This window comes from Apis florea, unplaced genomic scaffold (assembly GCF_048593485.1).
Source record: "Apis florea isolate Af1SG1 unplaced genomic scaffold, ASM4859348v1 contig_20_pilon, whole genome shotgun sequence".
In the NCBI taxonomy this organism is placed as follows: Eukaryota; Metazoa; Arthropoda; class Insecta; order Hymenoptera; family Apidae; genus Apis; species Apis florea.
In genome coordinates this window covers 432469-455898 of record NW_028256527.1, presented here as the reverse complement: position 1 = coordinate 455898, position 23430 = coordinate 432469, and the positions used below count along the sequence as shown (strand labels likewise).

The 23430-nt window shown below is 23.9% G+C and overlaps 5 protein-coding genes across 9 annotated transcripts; 2 read left to right on the top strand and 3 right to left on the bottom strand.

Annotated features, from left to right (window-relative positions):
• Window positions 1-7494: 7494 nt before the first annotated feature.
• On the bottom strand, window positions 7495-8522 carry RpL30 (ribosomal protein L30). Its single transcript, XM_012487335.3, has 4 exons — window positions 8473-8522; window positions 8351-8394; window positions 7952-8097; window positions 7495-7708 (listed from the first exon to the last, which is right to left on the bottom strand). The coding sequence occupies exons 2-4, from the start codon at window positions 8369-8371 to the stop codon at window positions 7531-7533; spliced, it is 345 nt and encodes a 114-aa protein (XP_012342789.1). The 5' UTR covers window positions 8372-8394; window positions 8473-8522; the 3' UTR covers window positions 7495-7530.
• Window positions 8523-9318: 796 nt separating this feature from the next.
• On the top strand, window positions 9319-12534 carry Mpi (mannose phosphate isomerase). 4 transcript variants are annotated; one of them, XM_086915196.1, is made up of 6 exons: window positions 9319-9561; window positions 9906-10239; window positions 10365-10680; window positions 10754-10921; window positions 11031-11233; window positions 11295-12534. In XM_086915196.1, exons 2-6 carry the CDS (start codon window positions 9922-9924, stop codon window positions 11499-11501), a joined length of 1212 nt encoding a protein of 403 aa, XP_086771322.1. In that variant the 5' UTR covers window positions 9319-9561; window positions 9906-9921; the 3' UTR covers window positions 11502-12534. The 4 variants fall into 4 exon arrangements, with proteins under 4 accessions (XP_086771322.1, XP_086771307.1, XP_086771315.1 ...); XM_086915181.1 differs by having other exon boundaries at window positions 9468-9667; XM_086915189.1 differs by having other exon boundaries at window positions 9484-9627.
• TfIIFbeta (transcription factor TFIIFbeta) lies at window positions 12195-14431 on the bottom strand. Of its 2 annotated transcripts, XM_086915208.1 has the most exons (7): window positions 13758-14431; window positions 13522-13673; window positions 13360-13449; window positions 13159-13283; window positions 12942-13085; window positions 12693-12856; window positions 12195-12584 (listed from the first exon to the last, which is right to left on the bottom strand). In XM_086915208.1, the coding sequence occupies exons 1-6, from the start codon at window positions 13904-13906 to the stop codon at window positions 12701-12703; spliced, it is 816 nt and encodes a 271-aa protein (XP_086771334.1). In that variant the 5' UTR covers window positions 13907-14431; the 3' UTR covers window positions 12195-12584; window positions 12693-12700. The 2 variants fall into 2 exon arrangements, with proteins under 2 accessions (XP_086771334.1, XP_003694260.2); XM_003694212.4 differs by having other exon boundaries at window positions 12195-12856.
• Window positions 14141-15514, top strand: mRpL41 (mitochondrial ribosomal protein L41). The gene is made up of 2 exons (XM_003694211.4): window positions 14141-14966; window positions 15073-15514. Exons 1-2 carry the CDS (start codon window positions 14807-14809, stop codon window positions 15414-15416), a joined length of 504 nt encoding a protein of 167 aa, XP_003694259.1. The 5' UTR covers window positions 14141-14806; the 3' UTR covers window positions 15417-15514.
• Window positions 15515-17647: 2133 nt separating this feature from the next.
• LOC100864241 (uncharacterized) lies at window positions 17648-22957 on the bottom strand. The gene is made up of 10 exons (XM_031916888.2): window positions 22693-22957; window positions 21877-22079; window positions 21645-21791; window positions 21243-21563; window positions 21040-21163; window positions 20718-20929; window positions 20418-20563; window positions 19280-19824; window positions 18782-19200; window positions 17648-17914 (listed from the first exon to the last, which is right to left on the bottom strand). The coding sequence occupies exons 2-10, from the start codon at window positions 22000-22002 to the stop codon at window positions 17780-17782; spliced, it is 2175 nt and encodes a 724-aa protein (XP_031772748.1). The 5' UTR covers window positions 22003-22079; window positions 22693-22957; the 3' UTR covers window positions 17648-17779.
• Window positions 22958-23430: the final 473 nt, after the last annotated feature.

Below are 23430 nucleotides of genomic sequence, written 5' to 3'. Positions count from 1 at the left end.
CACCCGGGCTTGGCACACTACTCGCACACTCTAACTTTACGTACCATTTTCCTGAAATCGACTGACGATGGCTAGCGACCATTGCGTGAAACGCGACAAAAACGCGTTTTATATTACATTTTATATTATTATATTTATTACATTTTAATTCTGAATATTTATGAATATGTAATATTTTCTATTAAAATACTAGTCACTAGACTAAACGATACCATTATTGTGAATCAAAATTGTACCATTATTGTAATTTGAGACTAAAGATTAATAATCTTGTTATTTATTATATATTCGCAATATTTAATTGCAAATGTAATTGCAAAAATAATTGTAAATTGTGATTGAATAGTGAAAGAAATAATAATTGAAACGACGCAATTCCACAGCCTAACCATACACACACATAATGTGGAAAGTACGTCGTGCACGATACACTATCGCATCGCCAGTCGCTAAAAAATTTGTATTAACTTATGAACTAGGTCATCATACCCATTGCCTCTCTCTCACTCAAGTAACACCTGGGCACGTGAGTGAGTTCCTGGCAATGAACATGGAAAGGGTTAAACCTGAAAATCCTGAGCTAAAAAGATATATTAGTATATCCATTTTGTATCTAACGGGCTAATATTATTTAACTTTTATTTGATTATTTCTTATTATATTTCAATATAATATATTCAATATATATTTCAAATTATTTGTGACTCTACTTTATATTTTATCTTATTAATTGAACAAGTTATTGAAATTTTGAACATATTTTAATAATAATTCTCAACATTGAATTTAAAAAAGAATTAGAATTCATTGTAATTTAACATAAATATTAATAGAAATACCCTCAAGCGATTCCTTCATCAGAGCATATTTTCAAAGCCACAAAAATAGTATTCAAAATTTATTGCTCTGATTCTAAAATCTGCCTGTCGCGAAATGTCTTCTTACACAAAATTTAATTCATATTTATACGAAAAAATTGAACTTTATTGTCTATGATGATGTTGTAAATATATATATATATATGAAATTATTATATCACAATAATATAATCAAATAACTTAATGATCAAATAACTTAAAATTCTTAAAAGAAGAATTTTCAATTATAAAAATTCAAATTAATTATTGTATTATACTAATACAATAATACAATTATATACTTTGACATTAGAAAATTATTAAATATCATTAATCAAAAACGCGAAGCGTAAGAAGATCCTAGCCTGAACTAATAAATAAAACACAAAAGAAATAATTGTTACTACTCGCGGATATTATAAAAAAAAATATCCGCGGTCATTGTGCTCGTGCAAAATTCTACGTATACAACCAGTCACCCGTGTCGATTCGGATCTTTTATCCTACGACATGATTGAATGACCGGAGGAACCAAAAAGCATGCGACTCACCATATGATGCGACGAACGTCTTCACTGTGTTGTAGCTCTAGAAGTCATCGAGAAGAAGGCTGTCATCAGGTAGGAGAAGATGGAAGAAATCTGTGACAAAAACATCATCAATTTAAAACACGGTTCTCGTTATTCGAAGAAATTGAAATATGAAACTATTAAATTTTCAATATGTAATAATAATATGTATTGAAATTCTGATTAATTTCTGTTTAAAAGAATAAAAAATTTAAATAGAAAAAAAGATAATTACCTCTTCGCGTGATGGATGATCGCCTTATTTTCTTGAGAGAAGCACTGATTCTACCCTGTACCGAAAACGAATATTCAAAATTAAAAAAAAAAAAAAAGAAAAAAAAGAAACTATTAACGCGTTCGTATATATTCTGTAATCGGCGAACAAGCACTGATTCTAATTTCGCGTATAATTATTATAATTAAATTTAATTAAACCTAAAATTGTACTTTAAAAAATATTCAAAATATTGTTTCGAAACAAACACTGATTCTATTTAACCACATTGCGCGTGGTCACAAATATTCTTTTAAGATTAAAGTCCAAGAAACACTTTCATCAGCATCTGCAATAAAATATAAAATATTTTATGTAATTTTTTTCTTAAAAATATAATATTCGTTATTTTTAATCTTGGAATAGTAAAAAATATAACTATGTTTAACTTTAAGCTTTAATAAAACAAATAGTTTAATACAAAAAATTAAGTTTCTAATAAATTTTAATAATAATAAAAATATGAAATTCTAATATAAAAGATTAAAATCTAAAGAAATGAGAATCCAATGATTTCTCTTACCTCTTCGCGTGATGGATGATCGCCGTATTCTCTTGAGAGGAGCACTGACTCTATTCTATACCGAAAACGAATATTTATAAAAAGAAAAAAATAAAAATAAGAAACTAATAACGCGTCCGTATAAATTATAATCGGCGAACAAACACTGATTCTACTTTCGCGTTTGATTATTCTAATTAAATTTAATCAGAGCTAATGTGCTCTAAAAAATATTAAAAATACTATGACGAAGCAAACACTGATTCTATTAACCGCATTGCGCGCGGTCACAAATATTTTCTGAAAATAACATTAAATTAGTGGGGTGGGAGAGGGATAAAAAAAGAAACAATATCTTTTTGATATTTTTCTTCTTTTTTCTATCGTACATTTGTTCTGAAAATATTGCTTTTCTACTTTAACTAAATTATGAATTATGTATAAAAATATTAATAATTACTTATGAATATCTGAAATTTAATAAAATGTTTGTTATCAGATATCAAAATTTAATTTTTAATGATAAATCATAATAAATTTCTAATTTTTTCACTTTCTTTTAACTAAAACGTAATTTTATTATGAATTGCTTAACAACAATCATTAATAATCCTATAAAACAGAATAAAAATTTATACATACGAAATATAAAATTTTACCACATCAAGAAAGGCGTCCATATTGGATTCTTTCCCGCCTTCGAGACCTACCATTTCCCGCCATAACGCTACCAATTAAACCTGCACAGAAAAAAATTAAAACTTCTAAATAAATCAATTGAATAAAATGTATGAAATTAGATTATGTTAATAATGTATCACAATAATCAAATCACAAAATAAAAACTCACAAGATATAAGCTATCTTATTAAATTCGACACTTCAATAATACGAAGAATGAGAAATGAACACAAAATGATTTTTAATTGTCAAAGAATTATCAATTCTAATAATGTTTTTTAAAATATTGAGCAAAGATTTATTGATTAAATAAAAACGCACAAATGATAAAAGAAAAATAGTATTAAAATATTACGCACTAAACAGAACACACGTCTCGAGAAAATTTCAAACGTCTAATCGTCACGACGAATAATGTCACTTTGCGCTTCGATTTCGCGCATCGATTAACAATATGGAGAGGGGCATACGCTCGACATTTCGACAAGCCAAAATATGTTTGAACACGAATCCAATTTCTTGGAAATACAATCATAACAATTATATTATAAGGAATGTTTCTAGCCTCGACCAAAAAAAGTAAACAATAAATACATGTGAGACATCATATACATGATAACATATATATACATTCGAAAAAATATGCGACACTCGAATAATACTATTTCGCGAAATGAATAGACGAATGAACGAACTGTAAAAAATTTCTTTCATTTTAATATACGACATAAATATAATAAAAAATAAAGATCAAGAACGTAAAATAAACCTACATAATTAAAATTATATTTTAAAAAACCAATATACCATTTCAAATTTTGTTTCGAAATATTTCGATACGAGACGTTAATGACGCAACAGACGTAAAATGAACAATCGAAAGAAAAGATACAAAAAAACATGAAAAACTAATTAATTTCGTTTTCATGACATTGAATGGATTATTTAAAAACTAAAATTAGCAATAATTGATAAATCTCGTAATAATAAGAGTAAAATAACTTACGGAATAATCCGAATTTGCGACGATACGTCCACTCCACACAATTTTCAACTATAGACTGACGCCATGCGCAATGTGATGCGCAGTGTGATGCGCACTGATTCGACTCGCGCCACGAATTAAGCGACGTTCTGATTGGCTGACTCTTGACATTTATTTTTTCATTAAAAAATCGCGCGAAAAATTCAAATATAAATATAAATATAAAATATGTTAATTTGTTGCTTGTAAGATTGGAATCTTATAAATATATATTTATTGGAAAAATAAAAAGTTTATTATTAGTAAAATTATTAATTTAACTAAGATAATAATACAAAAAAGGAGTTCAATAAAAAGATTATTTAAATTTAAATAAAAGTAAAAGACAAAAAAAAATTTAACAAAAAATTGAAATAAATTCAAAATTGACAAAATAAAAAAAGAAACATAATATAAAAGTAACTGAATTTAATATAACTGAAACACAAGAGTTGAATTTAAAAATAAATAAATTTAACAAATTAAATTAAAAAAATAAAAGAAAGCAATGTCAACATAAAAATCAACAAAAGAAAGGACTAAAAGAAACAAAACTAAAAACAAAAGAATATTTATACAACAATTAACTAAATCTGAAAAAAATACAGCATATTTATTTAACATGAAATTTAAAGAAATTAGAAAAAATTGAAATGTAAATAAGATATTTTATATTAAGATCAACGGAATTGAAATATAAAAGAAAAATATATAAAAGTCAAACAAATTTAAAAAATTTAAAGAATATAAAATGAATTTAGCATATATATTGATTGAACTATAAAAATAAATATATAAAGGAAATAAAATAACATTTAAGTAAGTAAATCTAACAAAGCTGCAATATATAAGAAAAAAATTTAATTTAAAATTGAAAATTTAAATTTAATTGTAATATATAAATAATAAATGAAACAAGAAAGAATATAGAATAAGAAGTTAACTATTATGAAGTAAAAAAAATTGAAATATAAAAGAAAAATTTAACCTCAAAATTAAAAAATTTAAAAGAATTAAAATATAAAAAAAGAATTTAATTGAAATATTATTTAAATCAGGAAAAGCATTTAAACAAAGCAACTAAATTTAATAAAGTTACAACATATAAGAAAATTGAATATTATAATATATAAATAATGAATAAATATACAAATATAAGAAGAAAATATAATATAAAAATGAATTACTATAAAATAAAAAAGGATTGAAACATAGAAAAATTTAATCTCAAAGTTAAAAGAAATTTAAAAAAATTAAAACATTAAAAATATATATAATACAAATGTTAAATTGAATTAGAAAAAATATACATAAAAAAAAACAATATAATATTTTTACTAAATCTAACAAAGCTGCAACATAAGAAAAAAATTTAAGATTATAACATATAAATAATGAATAAATGTAAAAATACAAAAAGAAATGTAACATAAAAATAATATAATCTATAATATATAATATAAATATAAGTATAAATTTAAAAAGTTTGAAATATAAAAATAAAAATTTAACTTCAAGATTGAAAAAATCTAAAAGAATTAAAAGATCAAAAAAACAATTTAACATAAATATTAAATTGAATTAGATAGGAAAAACATGCATAAAAATGAAATTCAACATAACAATTAATTAAATCTAACAAATAACAAATAAAATTGCCACATATAAAGGAAGAATATAACATAAAAATTATCTATTATTTCTTATAAACTAAAAAGAATCACAGTATAGAAAAATTATTTAATTTAAAAATTAAAAAAAATTAAAATATAAAAAAAAATTAGCATAAATATTAACTGAATTAGAAAAAATATATATATAAAAAATGACATAATTGAATCTGAATTGCAATATAAAAATTTTACATTGTAATAAATAAGTAATAAATAAACATAAAAGTCAAGAATTATAAATTAAAAATGATTGAATCATAAGAGATTTTTTCCAAAGATAAGGTAGAATAAGAACTAGAATAAATATTATTGCCATCTTTTCAGTATTTTTAGAAAAATATTTCTTTAAAAAAATATTTTTGGTTTTCAAAAGATAGTATTCAGATTTAATTTTTATCTTATCTATATCTTTTTTATTTCTTTTTCTTATATGTTTATATGTTTCGGTTCATTTGGCATTCTAAATGCTAATTTCCTTTTTTATTCTATTTCTATTTTTTTTTCATTATTTATTATCTTTATCTTATCTGTACTTGCTTTCTAATTTTATATGTTCAAAAAATGGATATTTAATAAATCAAATTCCGATCAAAAAAAAAAAAATAAAAATAAAATATCTATAATAATTAAATTTTTTACTTTTACTCTATTAATTTTTTATCTAATTTTTTATCTAATTTTTTACTCTATACACACAATGATGCTCAATGATTCATTCCATTGTTAAATCTTAACAATTTTCTGATTGGCTGGAATAATGGGGTAGTTTGCTATTCATTTTAATGGCACGAAAATTGAAATATAATATATTCTATTTTAATATATTTGTATAATCAAAGATTCGTTGATTATAAATATAATTAAATTAAAATTAATTTTTAATAAAAATTATTTAAATTAGAAAAACTAGAAAATATAAACTAGAAAATATAGAAGTGAATATTTAAAACAAAAGAATCAAATTTAAAAAGATTAAAATATTTAATACTTAATTTATTATATAAATATATAAAAATATTTAAACAGAATTCAGAAAATATTTAATACTGAAATATGATAGAAGAATTTAAAACAAATGTTTAAAAAAACAAATTTTAAACTAAAACAAATATTTAAAAAAAGACTAAAAAATAAATAAAAGAATTTGTTAACATCATTTCTTAAATAATAAGAATTGAACATCAACGCCATCTTTTAAAGACTTTTAGAAATTTGATTCTTTGAAAAAATATTTTTTCAAAGAAAATATTCAAGAGATAACGTTGAGAGTCAATTCTTATTCTATATCTACTCTTACTATTTACTCTCTTTGTTTATATTAGTTTCATTTACAATATTCTAAAAGTAGCATGATTAGGCAATTCTTAATCTATCTTTGTCTTTTTGCCATTATTCTCTTTGTTTGGTCTACAAAATTTATGTCCAAAAGATTGTTTTCATATTTGATTAACAATTGAAAACCAATCGAAAAATTAGAAATACTTATAATTATTATAGGATTTCTATATAATTTTCCTATATAATAATATATTATTTATTATATTTTCATGATTATTTATATTATAAAAATACTAATATTTTCAATTTTATTAAAAATAAATATAAATAATTTTTTATGCGAATAAAGTATGGACTAAAAAAATATTACTATTAAATATTAAATTTATTTAATAATTCATCTATGAGTTTTATTATTTTATTAAAAATAATTTCATTGAAAATAATACATAATATATAAGAAAAATATCATCAATAAAAAATTAAAACTTGCATACTATTTATATTTTCATAAAGAAATAATATTTATCATGAATCTTAAAAAATTTTTAATTTGAGTTTTATTAATATTAATTTATAATTATAATTTAAATTAAAAATGTAAGTAGGAAAAATTAATAAGACATAAAAAATGACTATATTTTTATTAAAATTTTATTAAATAAAAAATATTTATGGTTGTTCACCAGTAGGCATAGATTTTATAATATCTGAATTTCCAGGGTCTGTAATAGAAAGAGTACATACACGGAAATATTTTCCACATGCAGTACCTAATTCTATGTTATTTCCAATATAATGATGCACACCAGTTTTTGCCAACATAGCATAATATTCTATCTCTGATTTCCTATTAAACAAATAAAACAAACATTTATAGCTTTTAATTTAATATAAATTTGAAGTGTCTCTGTACTTACAAACAGAGACGTGAGACTACTCCGTAGAACTCCTACTATGAGTATACAAATCAATATGAAATATAAAATTTTTTTAATATATTTGCCAACATTCAATGTAGAATATTATTTCATATTGTTCATATTGCTTTGTAATTATTTATAATTGAAGGAGTACTACATCTCAGTCTCACCTTAAAGGTGCAGCATTATTAGCAATGATGACTAATTTTGCTTTTCCTTGCCGGAGGGACTTTAATGTCTGCTTATATCCCAGAACATATTTTCCTGATTTCATAACAAGGGCCAATCTGGAATTGATCCCTTCTTGAGATTTTTTCTGTTAACGAATAAGATATACTTAATAAACTATTAACCTCTAACTCCTATTATTCTTCTATTATAAAAAATTATTTAAATATTTAAAAAAAAATTTATTTGAAAAATGGCTTAGAAATATAATAATAAATTTAATTCGTATCCATATATTATTATTATTATTTTAATGTACTCATATTTTATGAATATAAAGAATAATTTTAACGTATGCTTTGAAAATTGAATAGCACGTGTAAATTTGAAAATGTATTTACCTGCTTTTTTTGAGCTACCATTTTTACTATTTAATAAATGAATACTGGAACAAAAATTTTAATATATTTAATAATACTTGTTTATATAATTAATTATTAAAACATATTTAAAAAATACTTACTTTTTCTAGCACACGCGATGTCACAGAACACGATAGATGTGAAAGAGACTGAATATATCGTTACATAGTCGAGTTGAAGATTGACATGAAATATAAAGTACATAGAATATGTTTCTACTATATTTTTGCTATATATATTATTTTTACTTATTTATGTTTTGCAATTTTAATAATGTATAAATTATAGATATATAAATCAAAGTGATAAAATTATAAAAATTTAATAATTAGATAAATATTGATTTATAAAATTTATAAAATTATTAAGAAAACTTAATAAATCATGTATTATTTATCAATTTAATTATCAGTTATCAATTTAATTAATATTTTTTCATTTTATTATATTAAATTAATTATTTATAAATTTTTTTAAAGCAAATTAAAATAATTTGTATATCAAATAATCTTTATAATCTTTATAATTTTAACTTTATATATTATCTTTATAATTTTTTATATCTAATTATATATTAAATTTGTAATTTAATTTTGTAATTTTATTTGTAAAATTCAATGATAATTCATAAAATTTTGAATTTATTTTATTATTAAAATAAATATAATATAATAAAATAAATAAGAAAATAATGAGAAAATAATTTAATTATTAATACATTTTAATACATTAAATAATGTTTTAATTATATAACAAACATAATAATAAATAAGGGTGAAATATTGCATGTATTTAGTTATCAAATATTATCATGGATAAAGTCTTCTATATGTCTTTATTTTCTTTTACACTAATTTATATTTATAATATATATTTAAAATACGAAAGTAGCTCTCATATATATTTGTTTTGTTTATATTATATTTGATTAATTTTTTAATCAATTTATGAGTTATGTTTGCTATTTAGCATATTTCATAGAACTAGTTTCAAGCATAATGAATTTTTTCTTTTCTTTTAATTATTTTAAAAATTAATTATATTTGAAATTTTTCAATTTAAAAAGATAGAAATAAAAGACCCGTACAAGAAAAATAAGATTAGCATTTTGGTTTCCTTGACAACGAAAGTAGAGTGGGGAAAACTCGTTTTGCTCGCGAATAAAATTTGGACAACACTTATCAAAAAAAGTGATAATATTCATATTTACGTGTCACTTTTTTATTATACTTATAGTTTGTACAAATGATCAAATAGTTAATATCTTCACATTATTTACATCTTGTAGTTTTTAATGTAATGTTACAAAGAATTATAAACATATGCTTTCGTTTAAAATATAATAATATTATATATTCTAATAGAAAATATGTATAAAAATATTATTAAAAAATTTAAATTAAAAATAAAAGCAAATTTTTATTTTAAAGTGTATCTTAATATATTTTATATATAAAATTTTAATACAATAATATATAAGAGATATATAAAAGTGTTTTTAATTTTTATTATAAAGTGTTTATTATTATTTCAGAAATATTTTTAAAATAATGGAACTTAAATGTAAAGTACAAACATATGATTGGGGAAAATATGGTATTGATAGTACTGTAGCAACATTAATGAAATCTGCTAATTCAGATTTTATATTGGATGAAAAAAAACCATATGCAGAGCTATGGATGGGTACCCATCCCAATGGTCCTTCATATATAAAAGATTTAAATATATTATTAGAAAAATATATAAAACAAAACAGTCATGTATTAGGAAATGATGTTCAGAAAATATTTGGTCATCAGTTACCATTTCTTTTTAAAGTCTTATCTGTGAACAAAGCATTATCAATTCAAGCACACCCAAATAAGGTATGTTTTAATGATATATATACAAACATAAATGTATATTATGATTATATAATGCTTTTATATAATACAATTGTCTAATATAAGATATTATATATAAAGTATTATATTGATATATTTTAACACAGGAAAAAGCAAAGGAATTACATCAACAATATCCTACTATTTACAAAGATGCAAATCATAAACCTGAAATTGCAATAGCATTAACACCTTTTGAAGCTCTTTGTGGTTTCCGTCCAATTAGAGAGATACAAGAGTTTTTAAAAATTCTCCCAGAATTACGTGCTGTAATAGGAGTAGATAAAGTACTTAAATTTATGACAACAGATGATGCAGACAATACTAAAGCTTTGAAAACATGTTTTCATAGTCTAATGACTTGTGATCCTGGATTAATAGCATTACAACTCAGAAAACTACTTGACAGATTATCTAATTTGGGTAATTATCTAATTTTCAATAATTAAATATTTATAAATATTTTTTCATTAATAAGAAAGATAATTGTTTTTAGATGAATCATTAAGACAAACTTTACATGCTAGTTTACTAGAAAGGCTATATTCAGATTTCCCAGGGGATGTAGGATGTTTTGGTATTTATTTTTTTAATTTCATAATAATGCAGCCTGGAGAGGCTATATATCTTGGACCAAATGTACCACATGCATATCTTTCTGGTGGTCAGCAATTTATATTATATTTTACATTAATTTATATTATCATCTTTATGATACAATATGAAATATAATTATATTTTAACATATAAAATTTAACATATTAAAATTACAGATTGTATAGAATGCATGGCATGCTCTGATAATGTAGTACGTGCAGGATTGACCCCTAAATTAAAAGATGTACCAACATTAATTGAAATGTTAAATTATATTTGTGAACCAATTTTTGCAAAAAAATTTCAACCTTCTCGTGAAGATGAATGTACAGAAGTATTTCGTCCTCCTGTAAAAGATTTTGCTGTTGCTAAAATTACAGTAAGTTTCTTTATGAAAAATTATCAGCCAGTTATTAAATGTATAAAAAATATTTTTTTAGATTCCTCCTGGAAGAGCTTCATATAATATCATTCCCAGAAATACAGCTAGCATTTTAATTATTATAAATGGAAAAGGTGAAATCTCACCATCAAAAATTCTTTATCGAGGTTCTGTTATATTTATTCCAGCAAATGATAAAATCGGAATTAAAGTTTTATGTGGATGTCATCCTATGTTGATGTTTCAAGCTTTTGTAAATGTTTAAAAACTGAATACTTAAAAAAAAATGTGATGAGACGATTTGCACGCACAAGGTATTATTGCACTTTTGAAATGCTTAGATTTTAATCTAAAATTGTTGATCTTAAAATTTTATCAATAGTTATGAATAACTGAGAGTTTATTATATATTATATTATCATTCTTTTTAATAGATATATGATTTTCATAGATATTTCACAATTAGTAGAATTATATTAATATCATATCATAATAGTTAATAGAATTGATGTTTGAGTATATATGTTTTCAATATTAAATCATAAATGCATAAGTGGGAAACATTCCTTTCAGTTTTGAAAGCATTTATCTTTTACAATTCCTGCCATATTATGTATTATAACATTTTAACATATAAATAATATCTCTTTTGATTAATTATTTTTATGAATTAAAAAAATTATTTCATCTTCTCTGAATAAAAAGAAATATACGAATTTATGCAATTATGTACTTAAATATTTCTTATTTTGAAATATATATTTTTATATTTATGTCACTTACAATAATATTCATTCCAAAAACAGAAGACCATATATAATCAACTCTAGTCAGTTATGTTAACTAATATTTTCTTATGCTTATTATATAAATATACAAAAAGATTATATACATATACAAACACATATTTTATGAAATAGGTTCTTCGTTCTATTGTACAATTTAAAATATGCATATATATTTATGAAAAAATATATTTGTTTGTATTTATTATAAATTAAATGTTAACATTGAACTATATTATTTTTTCAATATTTTAATATATGTATACAATATGTTATTTTTTATGTACAATTTTAGAAATATTTATAAATCTTGTAACTATGTATTTAAATAATATAATGCTTTTTTTTTGTATAAAGTATAAATATATGCTTTACAAATTTACAATTTTTTCTTATAATTATATTATAATAAAAAAAAGTATTGTAATATTTATAATTAAGAAGATTGTATATAATTCAACTTTTGACCATTTATTAAAAAAAATAAAGAAACATTTTATTTAGTCTTAAAAATATTTCTTCTATATTGATATACACAACACAATAAATCTATAAATGTATATCTAAAAAATTTGATTAAACAATATTAATTTTGCACAGCCTCAAAAGTGAAATAGTATAAAATTTGTTTAATTTCACTTTATATAAATAAAAATTAATGAAACAAATACCTTTAATTTTAATCATCATCTGACTCATCAACTTTTTTTTGTATATCTTCAAGTTTTTCTTCTTCTTTATAATGTCGATATTCTGGTTTTAACTCCCACATGTTTCTGTGAGGATTTTTCAGATTATAATTACAAACTTCATTTAATATTTCCTTTAGATATACCTATATACAATAAAATGAATGAATAAATAATAATTAAAATTGATATAATATATATGTATATAATTGTAAATAAAACATTATTTACAATAGGTTGTCTTGTAATTTTCACAAGATCTCTTATGTTATAATATTGATGTTTTTCAAATGCAGCAAATAACATATCCAATACGGCATCTTTATCATCTCTCATCTTTTTACCTTCTGCCTTTTTCTTTTCTGCATATTCAATCTATAAAAGTATTAAAAATGTTTATATAATATATTTTAAATATTTAAATAATATAATATTATAATATATTTACATTATGCTTATGATCAGAAACTGGTTTGAAATTTTGGACTACTCTATCTAATTGTTGAACTTGTCTTTGTGGCACAGAAGCCCTTTTAATGCTTTGTAATTTTAATTTCATATAACAATTATCAGCTAAAGAAATAAATGTAAATTATGTACATATATTCTATAATAAAATGTTTTCAATATTTTGTAATAATATTTTTACCATATGGACGACATTCTAATTTTTGTACAATTCTTCCTTCCATATAAAGTTTTTCAGTTTCAGGAACTATAGAATCTGAACTACTTGAAGCTAGAAAAAATGAATTTATTAAATATATTTTAATAAATATCTTATGTTTAAATATTTTTTACAATAACTTACGGGTAACATGAGAAAATACACCTAACATTTGTTTTGTTACTGTTGTAACATCTAATCTATGTTGTTTTGGAATTTCTTCCTCTCCAGGTTCTTTTAAAGCTAAAACAGCTTCAGATAATCTAAGAGATACTTCTGCTTTTTGACCAGGATTTCTAATAATATATATATATATAATGTATTGTTTTCATAAAATTATGACATTAAATATGATTTGATAATTACATTTAAAAACATACTTAGTTATCTTTAATTTACCAACTTCTATATTGCCAGGTGCTTTTTCCCATTTATTTGCTATATATTTAGGTACTTTCACGAGCCATACACCTCTGCCTGCGTTACTTAAATCTAATTCTTTTTCTGTATGTGACACATTCGCTGACATGATTTATTTAAAAAGAAATTTTATTTCAAAAATCAAATATTATATAGTAAAATAAATAAAATTATTTACGATATTTCTATATTCCGTGGAAGGAAATATATATATAAGAAATATATAATAAACTTTATTCTAATTCTACTAATAACAATCTAAATAGTTATTCGATTTAAAAATAAATAAGATATAAATCGAATGCTTATCACTCCTTTTATTTATGCAGTTAGGTTATAAAATGTATGATATATATTTCAAAATATATGAACAGAACTAACCATTGATGACAAAGATTTTAGATTCACTATACATAAGAAAATATGATTAAGCCATTTTACAGATATAATGATTATACATTAAATAAGATTCTAAATTAGATTACAATATACTTTATTTATATTTTTATCACATAAAATTATTATAAATTACAGATTGAATAAAATGTGAAATAATTTATGATTTAATGTTAATAATTTTTATATCATAACTATAGTTACATGTGATGTGGATTTAAAAACAATAAATTTGAAATAATAATAATTGAATTTATAAATTTTTTTCTCATTAAATTTAAATAAAACTATTTTCAAAATAATAATATAATTGATTATATATACTTTGTAACAAATGTAATATTTATAAAAAAAGTATATGATATTTTTAATTTCTTTTTCTTATTCTTTCTTCAATATTTATAAATAAATGAACAATTTATTGCTTCTTATAATATTATTGTGACATAAATAAGTTTAATTGAATAAGAAATATATAAATATCAAATAATCAATACAAAACATAACCTCTTAAAATAATTTCATTGATTTAAGAAATATAAATTCACCTTTCAAATTCTTATAAGAATTTCGTATATAATTCAAATAATTATTATATAATAATTATTATAAAATGGCATCTACATTTACTGTTATAATTCGACAAATTTCAATATCATCAACATGTTGTGGTAAACGGAATTTTCGTATGATTCAATTATACAATAAAAGAGGTAGTCGTATGTTTAAGGAAGAACGAGCTAAAAATCCACACTATGATATTCCTATTGACAGTACGTATATCTTTATTTAAAATATATGATAACATTTCTCTTACATATTTTTAATAACCATAATGGATAATTATATTTTGTGTTAATAATTAATAAATATTTTCAGGAAGAGGTGTAAAGTTAACAGGAATGTGGGTGAAAAACAAATGGGTTAATGTACCAGAAATGATACCAGAACTTATTGTTCCTTCCTTAAAAGATTTTCATTTAAAACCATATGTTTCTTATAGAGTTACAGATTTTACTAAGCGTGAATTTACAGCTAAAGATTTATTTAATATAGTGTATGCTGATAAAATAAGAAAAGATTTTATTCAGGGTAAATTAGATTCAAATGGTGAATCATTAAATCCTAGTGAAAATGAAAAAATGACACCTGAAGAAGCTAGAGAACATGCTGAAATGACTGGTACAGATATTTTTTTAATGGATAAAATAGAGATTAAATAAAATAGTTCTATTAATTGTAATACCTATTAAATTTTCAAAATTTTGTAATTATCTTATAATAAAAATTATTATCTTTAAATAAAATAGATTCAACATTATATTTTACATAATGTTTTATTCAATATGCTGATACGCACAATGTATACATTTTTTGACAATTTTGTAATTTATAAACATTAATTATTTACCATCATATATGATCTTTAAAAAATCATATATTAAGTACAAAATATTTAATTTATTGCAAATACAAAAACAGTCTGTTTCAATTATAAATGGAGTGTATTGCATATTTTCATTGATTTTGCACAATTAGATTATTTTACTATATTTTTTCAATATCACACTAACTGATGGTAAATAATTATTTTACAAAGTACTTATATGTATTAATTGGACAATATATTGCCAAATAATAATTTCATATCATGTCACTTTTGCAAATACTTTTACTGCTTGCAAAATTCAATGGTATTTTAGTGAAATAAACTTATTTAATGATAAATTAATACATATAAATGATGTACATCTTATGCATTTTTGAATATTTATCATTCTAAAAAAGACATGGATGAAAATACGTAAGAATACCAAAATTGATTTTTCAATTCCCTTTGAATTCCTCTAAAACAGTTTTCGGAATGTCTTTTCGAGAATAATACCAGAATAAGATCTCGCATGATTATGCTAACTTAACAGCTATTTTTTTTTACTTATCAAAAGATTTTTTGAGCGAAGTTTGATTGTTTTTGTTGGGTAAAAAATGGCGGAAAATTTGAATATTAAAGTCGTTGTCAGTTGTGCGCGGCCGGTATTGCTTCCTACTGACTAGACTACTAAAATCTAATACATATTTGCTTTAAAAAGTGCTGTATTCGTATCAAAATTTACATATAAATATATTTAAGTTAATATTAATTTCATTTCTTTTTATTTAATAATAATTGTGTAAAAAGTTCATACAGAACTATTTTGTTCTGAATAAAATGATAATTTTGTACTTACATTTATGCAAAATATAATATCAATAACTTGATGCAATTTATATTTTTATATAGAAAATAATAAAATATACAAAACATATAATTTAAAATATAAACAGTCATAGTTATTTTAAATATTACGTATACAATAATTTTATTTAAATATTTTTACAGAATGCAGCACTTTTTTCTTTATTTTAAACAGCAGCTACTATTTATCACTATTTATTGTTTTATTATTTCTTAATTTTCTATAACAATCATAATGAAGAGTGGAATGACGAAACACCTAGTTTTGTACAATATTATTAGAATAAATATTAATAAAAAGGTATAACAAAAAATTTTAATTTAGTTTCTTCATTTTATTAACTCCACTCTTCAATAAATAGCATAGAAAAGCATAAGTGGCATAGTTCTTGCATTTAAGTTTAAATTAATTTTATTTCGTATGTTTTTATGAAATGAAGTATATTATATTTTTATTTTACACATATATTATTTGTAATTTATATTTATAATTTTTTTATTGATTTTTCTTGTTTCATTTTCTAAATTTTATTTGGATTATCTATTTTAATTAATTAATTATTAAATATTCAAATGGAATTTATAAAATTCATAAATTTATTATTAAATTCCGATCGATTTTTGTATATTATCTTCCAATTCTGATTGCTTGCTTTATAACATCATAAAAATAATAATACATATAAATAATATATTGTTGACATTATATGATAATTTATTGAAATATATTCAAGAAGCATATCAAAAGTATTTTTCATTAATTATCATTAAAATATACATACATATACACATTGTGCTTTCAATTAAATATAGCCACTGTAAAACAAGACATATGCCACTTGCTCATGAATATAAACTTGGTTGGTGTTTTCTCTTGTTAATTATCAGTCTATGATATAATTGGATATTTGACTGAGAAAATCAGCCAATTAATAAGGCAGGTGCACATGCTACTATATGACAAAGATTTTTAATAATATTCAATATATCTGCACAAAATATGTTATTATTCTATGAATGAAATATATGAATATATAAATATATGATAAAATGTGATGCTCAAAACACATGGAAAAACCGAATTTGAATAAAAACAAATCTTTGACATTTAGTATCATGTACCTTCCATTTAATTAAAGATTTTGTGTATGAAAGCTAGAATATTATGGAGGAAATTTATACAACATTTTGAATACGTAAAAAATAGATACAATAGAATACATAATCGTAAAAATAAAAATACTGATATGGAAAGACTAGGAAGGCAATACTGCTTATTGTATTTTGTATATCTAATCTAGTCTTTCAGACTCAAAATCTCCAACACTAAAAATACAACAAGATAGATGTTTATTCCATTGGATCTCCAACGTTTTCGAAGATGGTTGAATGAGGGTTGCTTCCAGTGGGCCATAAGAAACCACCTACACTGCCAGGTGGCAAATATGATGCTCCTCCACTGAGACCCACCTGATATATTTTCTTCTTTAAATTATTTACATTTGTATGTATATTCAAAATTTAATATTTTTATTATAAAATGTTAAGAAATATGATTATTATAAATATTAAAAAATAAAATCTAGAAAGCCAAATAAGGGAAATACAAATAATATGCTACAAATAATATGCATTTTCCAAGCTTAATGTTTAAGTATTTAATATTGTATTGTTTAGGAATTCATAATAATTGTGCTAATATGATAGTTCTTTGTGATTATTGAATTATGTATTGGTGCAAATGTCACGTTGTTGTTTATGTATTTAACAGGCAAATAAATAACTATTTAAAATCATATTGTACAGTTATCAAAATAAAATTTTAGTTTTCATATATATATATATAAAAATACAAATATGGTAATTTATATAAATACCCGTTAATCGTTTCTTAAAAAAAAAAAAAAGAATCAAAATTTTTTTGTTAACTGTACATTGACTTTAATTGGATTGGTACATGCATGAATAAGGCAAATTAGAGTGAACAATAAATCGCCAAATTAAAGAAAAATAATTTTTTATTTGCATCTAACACAAATAATTGTGCTTTTGTATCACAAATAACGTCTAATCGCTATTATAAACAATACTAATGGTATTTACATAAATTTATCATTGTGAACATGATACACATTCACAACAATATTAACATTATGAAAGGAACAAGTAACATAATATTCTATTTTGAGTTCGAATATAGATACGCAATTTTGGCATGATTTAAACTTGCTCCAAAAGAACAATGACGTCATGATCGTTGGACAGATATCAACAAGTTATTTTGTGTTCTTTTCCAATAACTTTTTTTATATTTAATCCAAACGATTTTTAAATTTCTATTTATAGAATTACCTGTTGGCTCCACAGCAGTGTCCTTTCTGCTAACTGACAATCTGCTGCAAGTCGAGATGGTAAACTTTTCCATCTTTCTTCATCTCGTTTTCTTTCTCTATCAAAGTCTCTATCAACATGTCCCTGAGATAAAGGTGGTAAGATCTGTGTTCTTTGAGCTAGTTTATAACTGTCTTGTCTTGGTACGTGATCAGTGCGTCTACTTGTAGTACTCGTTGATACCGGCATCGGAGTTGGACTTCCTCCGCCTCTATGTCTGTGATATAAGTTTCGTTTTTGTTGCAGCATACGTTGTTGTACTAGCAATTGTAACTGTGTACTGGAATCACCACGAATTTTGAATTGTGCTTGATTTTCTGGTGGTGTAGATGGTGGTCTTAAATGAACAAGATCTAAATGACCTCTAGCTTTGCCAGAATCTATAAAAATAATACAAATTTTTCAATAATTTTATGATAAAAAATTTATATGATTGAAACAATGTTTATGTTTTAATACCTTGAATACTTCGCTGCTTGGTCGGTCTGTCTCCTCCACCTTGTTGAAAAAACAATAATCTAGGTCCGCCATCTGAAGCTCTACGACCTTGAGAAACTCTTGATATTCTACCGGTAATTGGCGATGGGCTCATAGGTGGTGGAGGTGTGCAGGAGGGCAAGCTACTCGTAAATGAATTTGCCCCTGAGTAATCTGGTGGGCAACCAGAATCAAAACTAGATTCAAAAAGCTCAGATGACGAACTACCACTACCACCCGCAATAAATAATGTTGTTCGACTAGGAGGATCAATAGAATCCATAAGAGGGGTATCAAAATGCTGTTGGTAATCACTCAATCTTCGATTAACTATTTGACTGTCAATTCGTTGACTAATATCTTGATCTAGGCCTAATCTATGTTCCTCGAGTTTAATTTGAGCTTCTCTCAATTCATCACCACTTGGACCTTCCTCTAAATCACCTTCTGCACTACAGCATCCTTCATCAGTTGAAGAACTAGTTGAACTAAATCTTTTTCCTCCTCGAGTTGCATCTTCCCTTGTTCTAGAAATAAATATGTACAGCAAATTTATCTAAAATATTCTGATTATTTGATAAATGTTACTGTAGTGACGAATAAGTATCAATTACGAAGATTTTTTTAATGAAATCTTGTCCCTCCTATTTTTGCTGCATTGTTTTTATTAATATTAAAATATATAAAAATACGTAAAAAGCCACGAATTATAATATAACAAAAACTATATAACATGGCGATGTAAAAACAAAGTAAATATTTAATATTGAAATAACTCAAAATAAGAGGAAAGCAATGAAATAAAATGAAAGAATTACCAAAAATAAAGTGACAGCAAAGCACTTCCAATCCAACCTGTCCTGAAAATCTTCAATACATGCGTCACCGTCAATAAAGATCAACGTCCCACTAAGCTATCGCTGTAAATAAAAATTGTATAATTAACATTTAATTTTTTACAAATTCTTTTGACGGGCAGGATTGGAAGACAAGTAAACCGTCATTTTGATAAAAATTTTATAAATGAAAATTAATGAAATTTAAACTAATATTATTAATAATACAAATTTAAACTAATAAATAAATAATACAAATAATTGTATTAATTAAATAAATATACCTTGACTTGAATTTATCTTCTTTTGTTCTTGTAACACTTGGCCAACAAGCATTATTTGTAGTGCTGCTGACACGATGTTGTTTTAATCTTTCCAATAATAAGAAATAAATAGCAGCATGATGATCATAGCTACTATTCCTTAATGACTAGAAAAAATAAGAACATTATTTTAATAAACATATTTTAATAAATAATATAATAATTTATATTTAAGATATATTACTAATATAGTATTACTACAGATAAAATATTATTATAAGTATATATGTACATAATATAGTTTATAAATAAAAAATATACCTCTCTAGTTCGCGTGATATCTATGCCTAAACTATGCATAAGTCGAAGTATTTGTTCATTTGGTTCTTGGATGGATGATGATGATCTTGTTATAATCATTGAACAAATAGTATCTGCTGATCCAGCCATCCAACGATGTCTCTTTATTTGTGGAATAGTATATCGTTTTGTAGGTTCCAAAACCAACATTTTTCGAATTAAACTTTCACAATCTATAGATAAAAAATGAAAATTTTTTTACATAAAAGTTTATGATATTAAATATTTTAATTTTTTAAATAAAAATTTAAATTAATGTAAATATATATTTTAAATATAATACCTGTACTCATGAAATATGGAATTCTAAATCTTCCACTTAAAACGCGATCTCTTAAAGATTGAAGGGTAGATCCATCAAAGGGCAGTGCTCCACATACTAATACATATAATACCACACCTAAACTCTATAATAATAAAACAATAATATAATAAATTATTTATATTATATGTTATATATTGTATAAATATATATAATTTCCTTACCCACACATCAATTTCAGGACCAGCATAATGTTTTCCTCGAAAAACTTCTGGTGCTGCATAAGGAGGACTTCCACACCATGTACTTAATCTTTCTCCAGGTGAAAATCTATTACTAAAACCAAAATCAGCAATTTTAACATTCATCTGAGCATCTAAGAGTAAATTTTCAGCTTTGAGATCACGATGTGCTACACCCGTTGCATGGCAGTATTCAACCGCAGAAAGTATTTGAGCAAATGTTGCACGAGCTCTGGGTTCTCCCATTCTTCCATATCGTGCAATATAGTCAAATATTTCACCCTTACTTGCATATTCACACACCTAATGGATAATAGAATCATATTCATTTTAAAAATTTTTTAAATTTAAATCAAAGAAAATCAAAAAATTATTGATATATACCATATATATCATATTTTTTGTTTCCATTACTTGATATAATTTGACAATATGTGGATGCTCTAATTGCTTCATTATTTCTACCTCTCTATAAACTTTTTCAAGATTGGTAGGATCTAATTGTGTTTTATCAATTATTTTAATAGCCACCTAAAAAAAAATATTGAATTTGTAATTTAAGAAAAAAAAACAGAAAAAATATATATAATAAGCAAATGTAATAAATCATATCTACCTCTGTTTTAGTAATACGATGTCTAGCTAATTTTACCACTGCAAAGTTTCCTTTGCCAATGGTACCTTCAATATCATAAAATCCTACACGAATTTGTTTTTTTCCTTGTCCCACTCCAGAATCCATTTTAATTAAAAAATGTGTTTATTAACAAATAACTTGAAATGACTATATTTTTTTTATTGTATTGTACAAATAAATTACTGAAAACAAAAAAAAAGATATTTTAATATTTATCACAAGATAATATTTTAAAATAGTCTTTATTTTCTTGAATAATATATTAATCTGTGAATATATTAATCTCTCATTGCTTTTATCTAATAATAGATAATAAAATTCCATTATATATGTATACAAGTCGAAAGTTTTTTGAGTTTAGAAGTTTTACTACAATTCTCGTCAATTGAAAAAAACATTTTCAACAAGGACCGTTTATGCAATTATATGCGCAGCATATCAGAATGGCATCATTATTTCAAACAAAAATACTAAAAAGCTTGAGGAAGGCTTTGCAAAAGAACCTTCCTTACAAAAGTGTAAAAGCTTCCTGCAACAAGTACAATAGGTATTCTCACTGACGTCATGGATCGACAACGACCTCTTGCCTATCGACGGGTCCAGGATCGATACTTGTCGATAGTCCTCGATAAGATAAAAGAAGAAGAAAAAAAAAAAAAGTGAATAGAGGTGGAAAAAAAGGCCAAAAGAAGAATATTAATATCTATAAATTATCCTGAACAATATGTCGCTTTTCCTCGAACACGATACAAGGAATACAACTAACATTAAATGACAAATGCTCACTATACTTACATTCGATCCTTGCCCGAATTACCGGATATGACACGTTCCGAACCGGTAGAACCGTTTTTGAAGCAAAAAAATCCCTCTGGCGCTACCGACCTCAATGGGTACGTAAGGTCGGAGAGCCGATGCCATCGGTAAAAAATCGTCCTTTACGTTCACGAGATTCCGAATCTCGTTTTAAAGTGGCGGCGGTCCTAAGACAAGAGTCGTAGGAGCTTCGCGTAATGCGGCGGTTCGATACCGACTGACCGACGGCCATGTTGCTACCCCCCTGCTATGCTAGAGTCGCCGGCCTCGTCTCTCTCTCACTCTTTCTCTCTCTCTTCCCTCATCACCCTCCTTATCCCCTTGTCTACTTCCACCATTCTTAGCGAACACTACACTACCACCACCACCCTCGCGTCGTTTTTCCCCACCAGATTCCTACACCACTACTGTCATGGAACGCGTGCACGCGCGCACACGTTATCTTCGACAATTGACGTCAACGTACTTACGTGCTACTATCGGCTCATCGTTAATTGTTCCTGGATGTAATTGCAAGGCAAATAGCTCATGCTACCACGTGGTGGACAAACTTCTTTCTTATCTTTTCAAATGATTTCTTTCGTTGATAATTGTTATACACTGATCGGTTGATTATGTGCATGCTGCCAGTACAATTCGACCTGTCATTTCAATGAGATTCATTATAATTCACAACTAAGAGAAAGTGGAATATGTGTATAAATATTTAATTATTTG

Bases quoted from the DNA above. Each gene is read 5' to 3' on its own strand.
- RpL30 (XM_012487335.3), bottom strand. From the start codon at position 8,371: ATGGTAGCTCAAAAAAAGCAG. The intron at 8,098-8,350 runs GTAAATACATTT...ATTCGTTAACAG, and splicing joins TGGTAGCTCAAAAAAAGCAG to AAAAAATCTCAAGAAGGGAT. The intron at 7,709-7,951 runs GTGAGACTGAGA...TTTGTTTAATAG, and splicing joins AATAATGCTGCACCTTTAAG to GAAATCAGAGATAGAATATT.
- Mpi (XM_086915197.1), top strand. From the start codon at position 9,741: ATGTATAAAAATATTATTAAAAAATTTAAATTAAAAATAAAAGCAAAT. The intron at 9,803-9,905 runs GTATCTTAATAT...TTATTATTTCAG, and splicing joins GCAAATTTTTATTTTAAAGT to AAATATTTTTAAAATAATGG. The intron at 11,234-11,294 runs GTAAGTTTCTTT...ATATTTTTTTAG, and splicing joins TTGCTGTTGCTAAAATTACA to ATTCCTCCTGGAAGAGCTTC.
- TfIIFbeta (XM_003694212.4), bottom strand. From the start codon at position 13,906: ATGTCAGCGAATGTGTCACATACAGAAAAAGAATTAGATTTAAGTAAC. The intron at 13,674-13,757 runs GTATGTTTTTAA...ATATATTATTAG, and splicing joins GGTAAATTAAAGATAACTAA to AAATCCTGGTCAAAAAGCAG. The intron at 13,450-13,521 runs GTAAGTTATTGT...CATTTTTTCTAG, and splicing joins TGTATTTTCTCATGTTACCC to CTTCAAGTAGTTCAGATTCT.
- mRpL41 (XM_003694211.4), top strand. From the start codon at position 14,807: ATGGCATCTACATTTACTGTTATAATTCGACAAATTTCAATATCATCA. The intron at 14,967-15,072 runs GTACGTATATCT...AAATATTTTCAG, and splicing joins CTATGATATTCCTATTGACA to GAAGAGGTGTAAAGTTAACA.
- LOC100864241 (XM_031916888.2), bottom strand. From the start codon at position 22,002: ATGGATTCTGGAGTGGGACAAGGAAAAAAACAAATTCGTGTAGGATTT. The intron at 20,930-21,039 runs GTATTATATTTA...TTTTATCTATAG, and splicing joins TCCATATTTCATGAGTACAG to ATTGTGAAAGTTTAATTCGA. The intron at 20,564-20,717 runs GTATATTTTTTA...TATTTTTTCTAG, and splicing joins ATATCACGCGAACTAGAGAG to TCATTAAGGAATAGTAGCTA.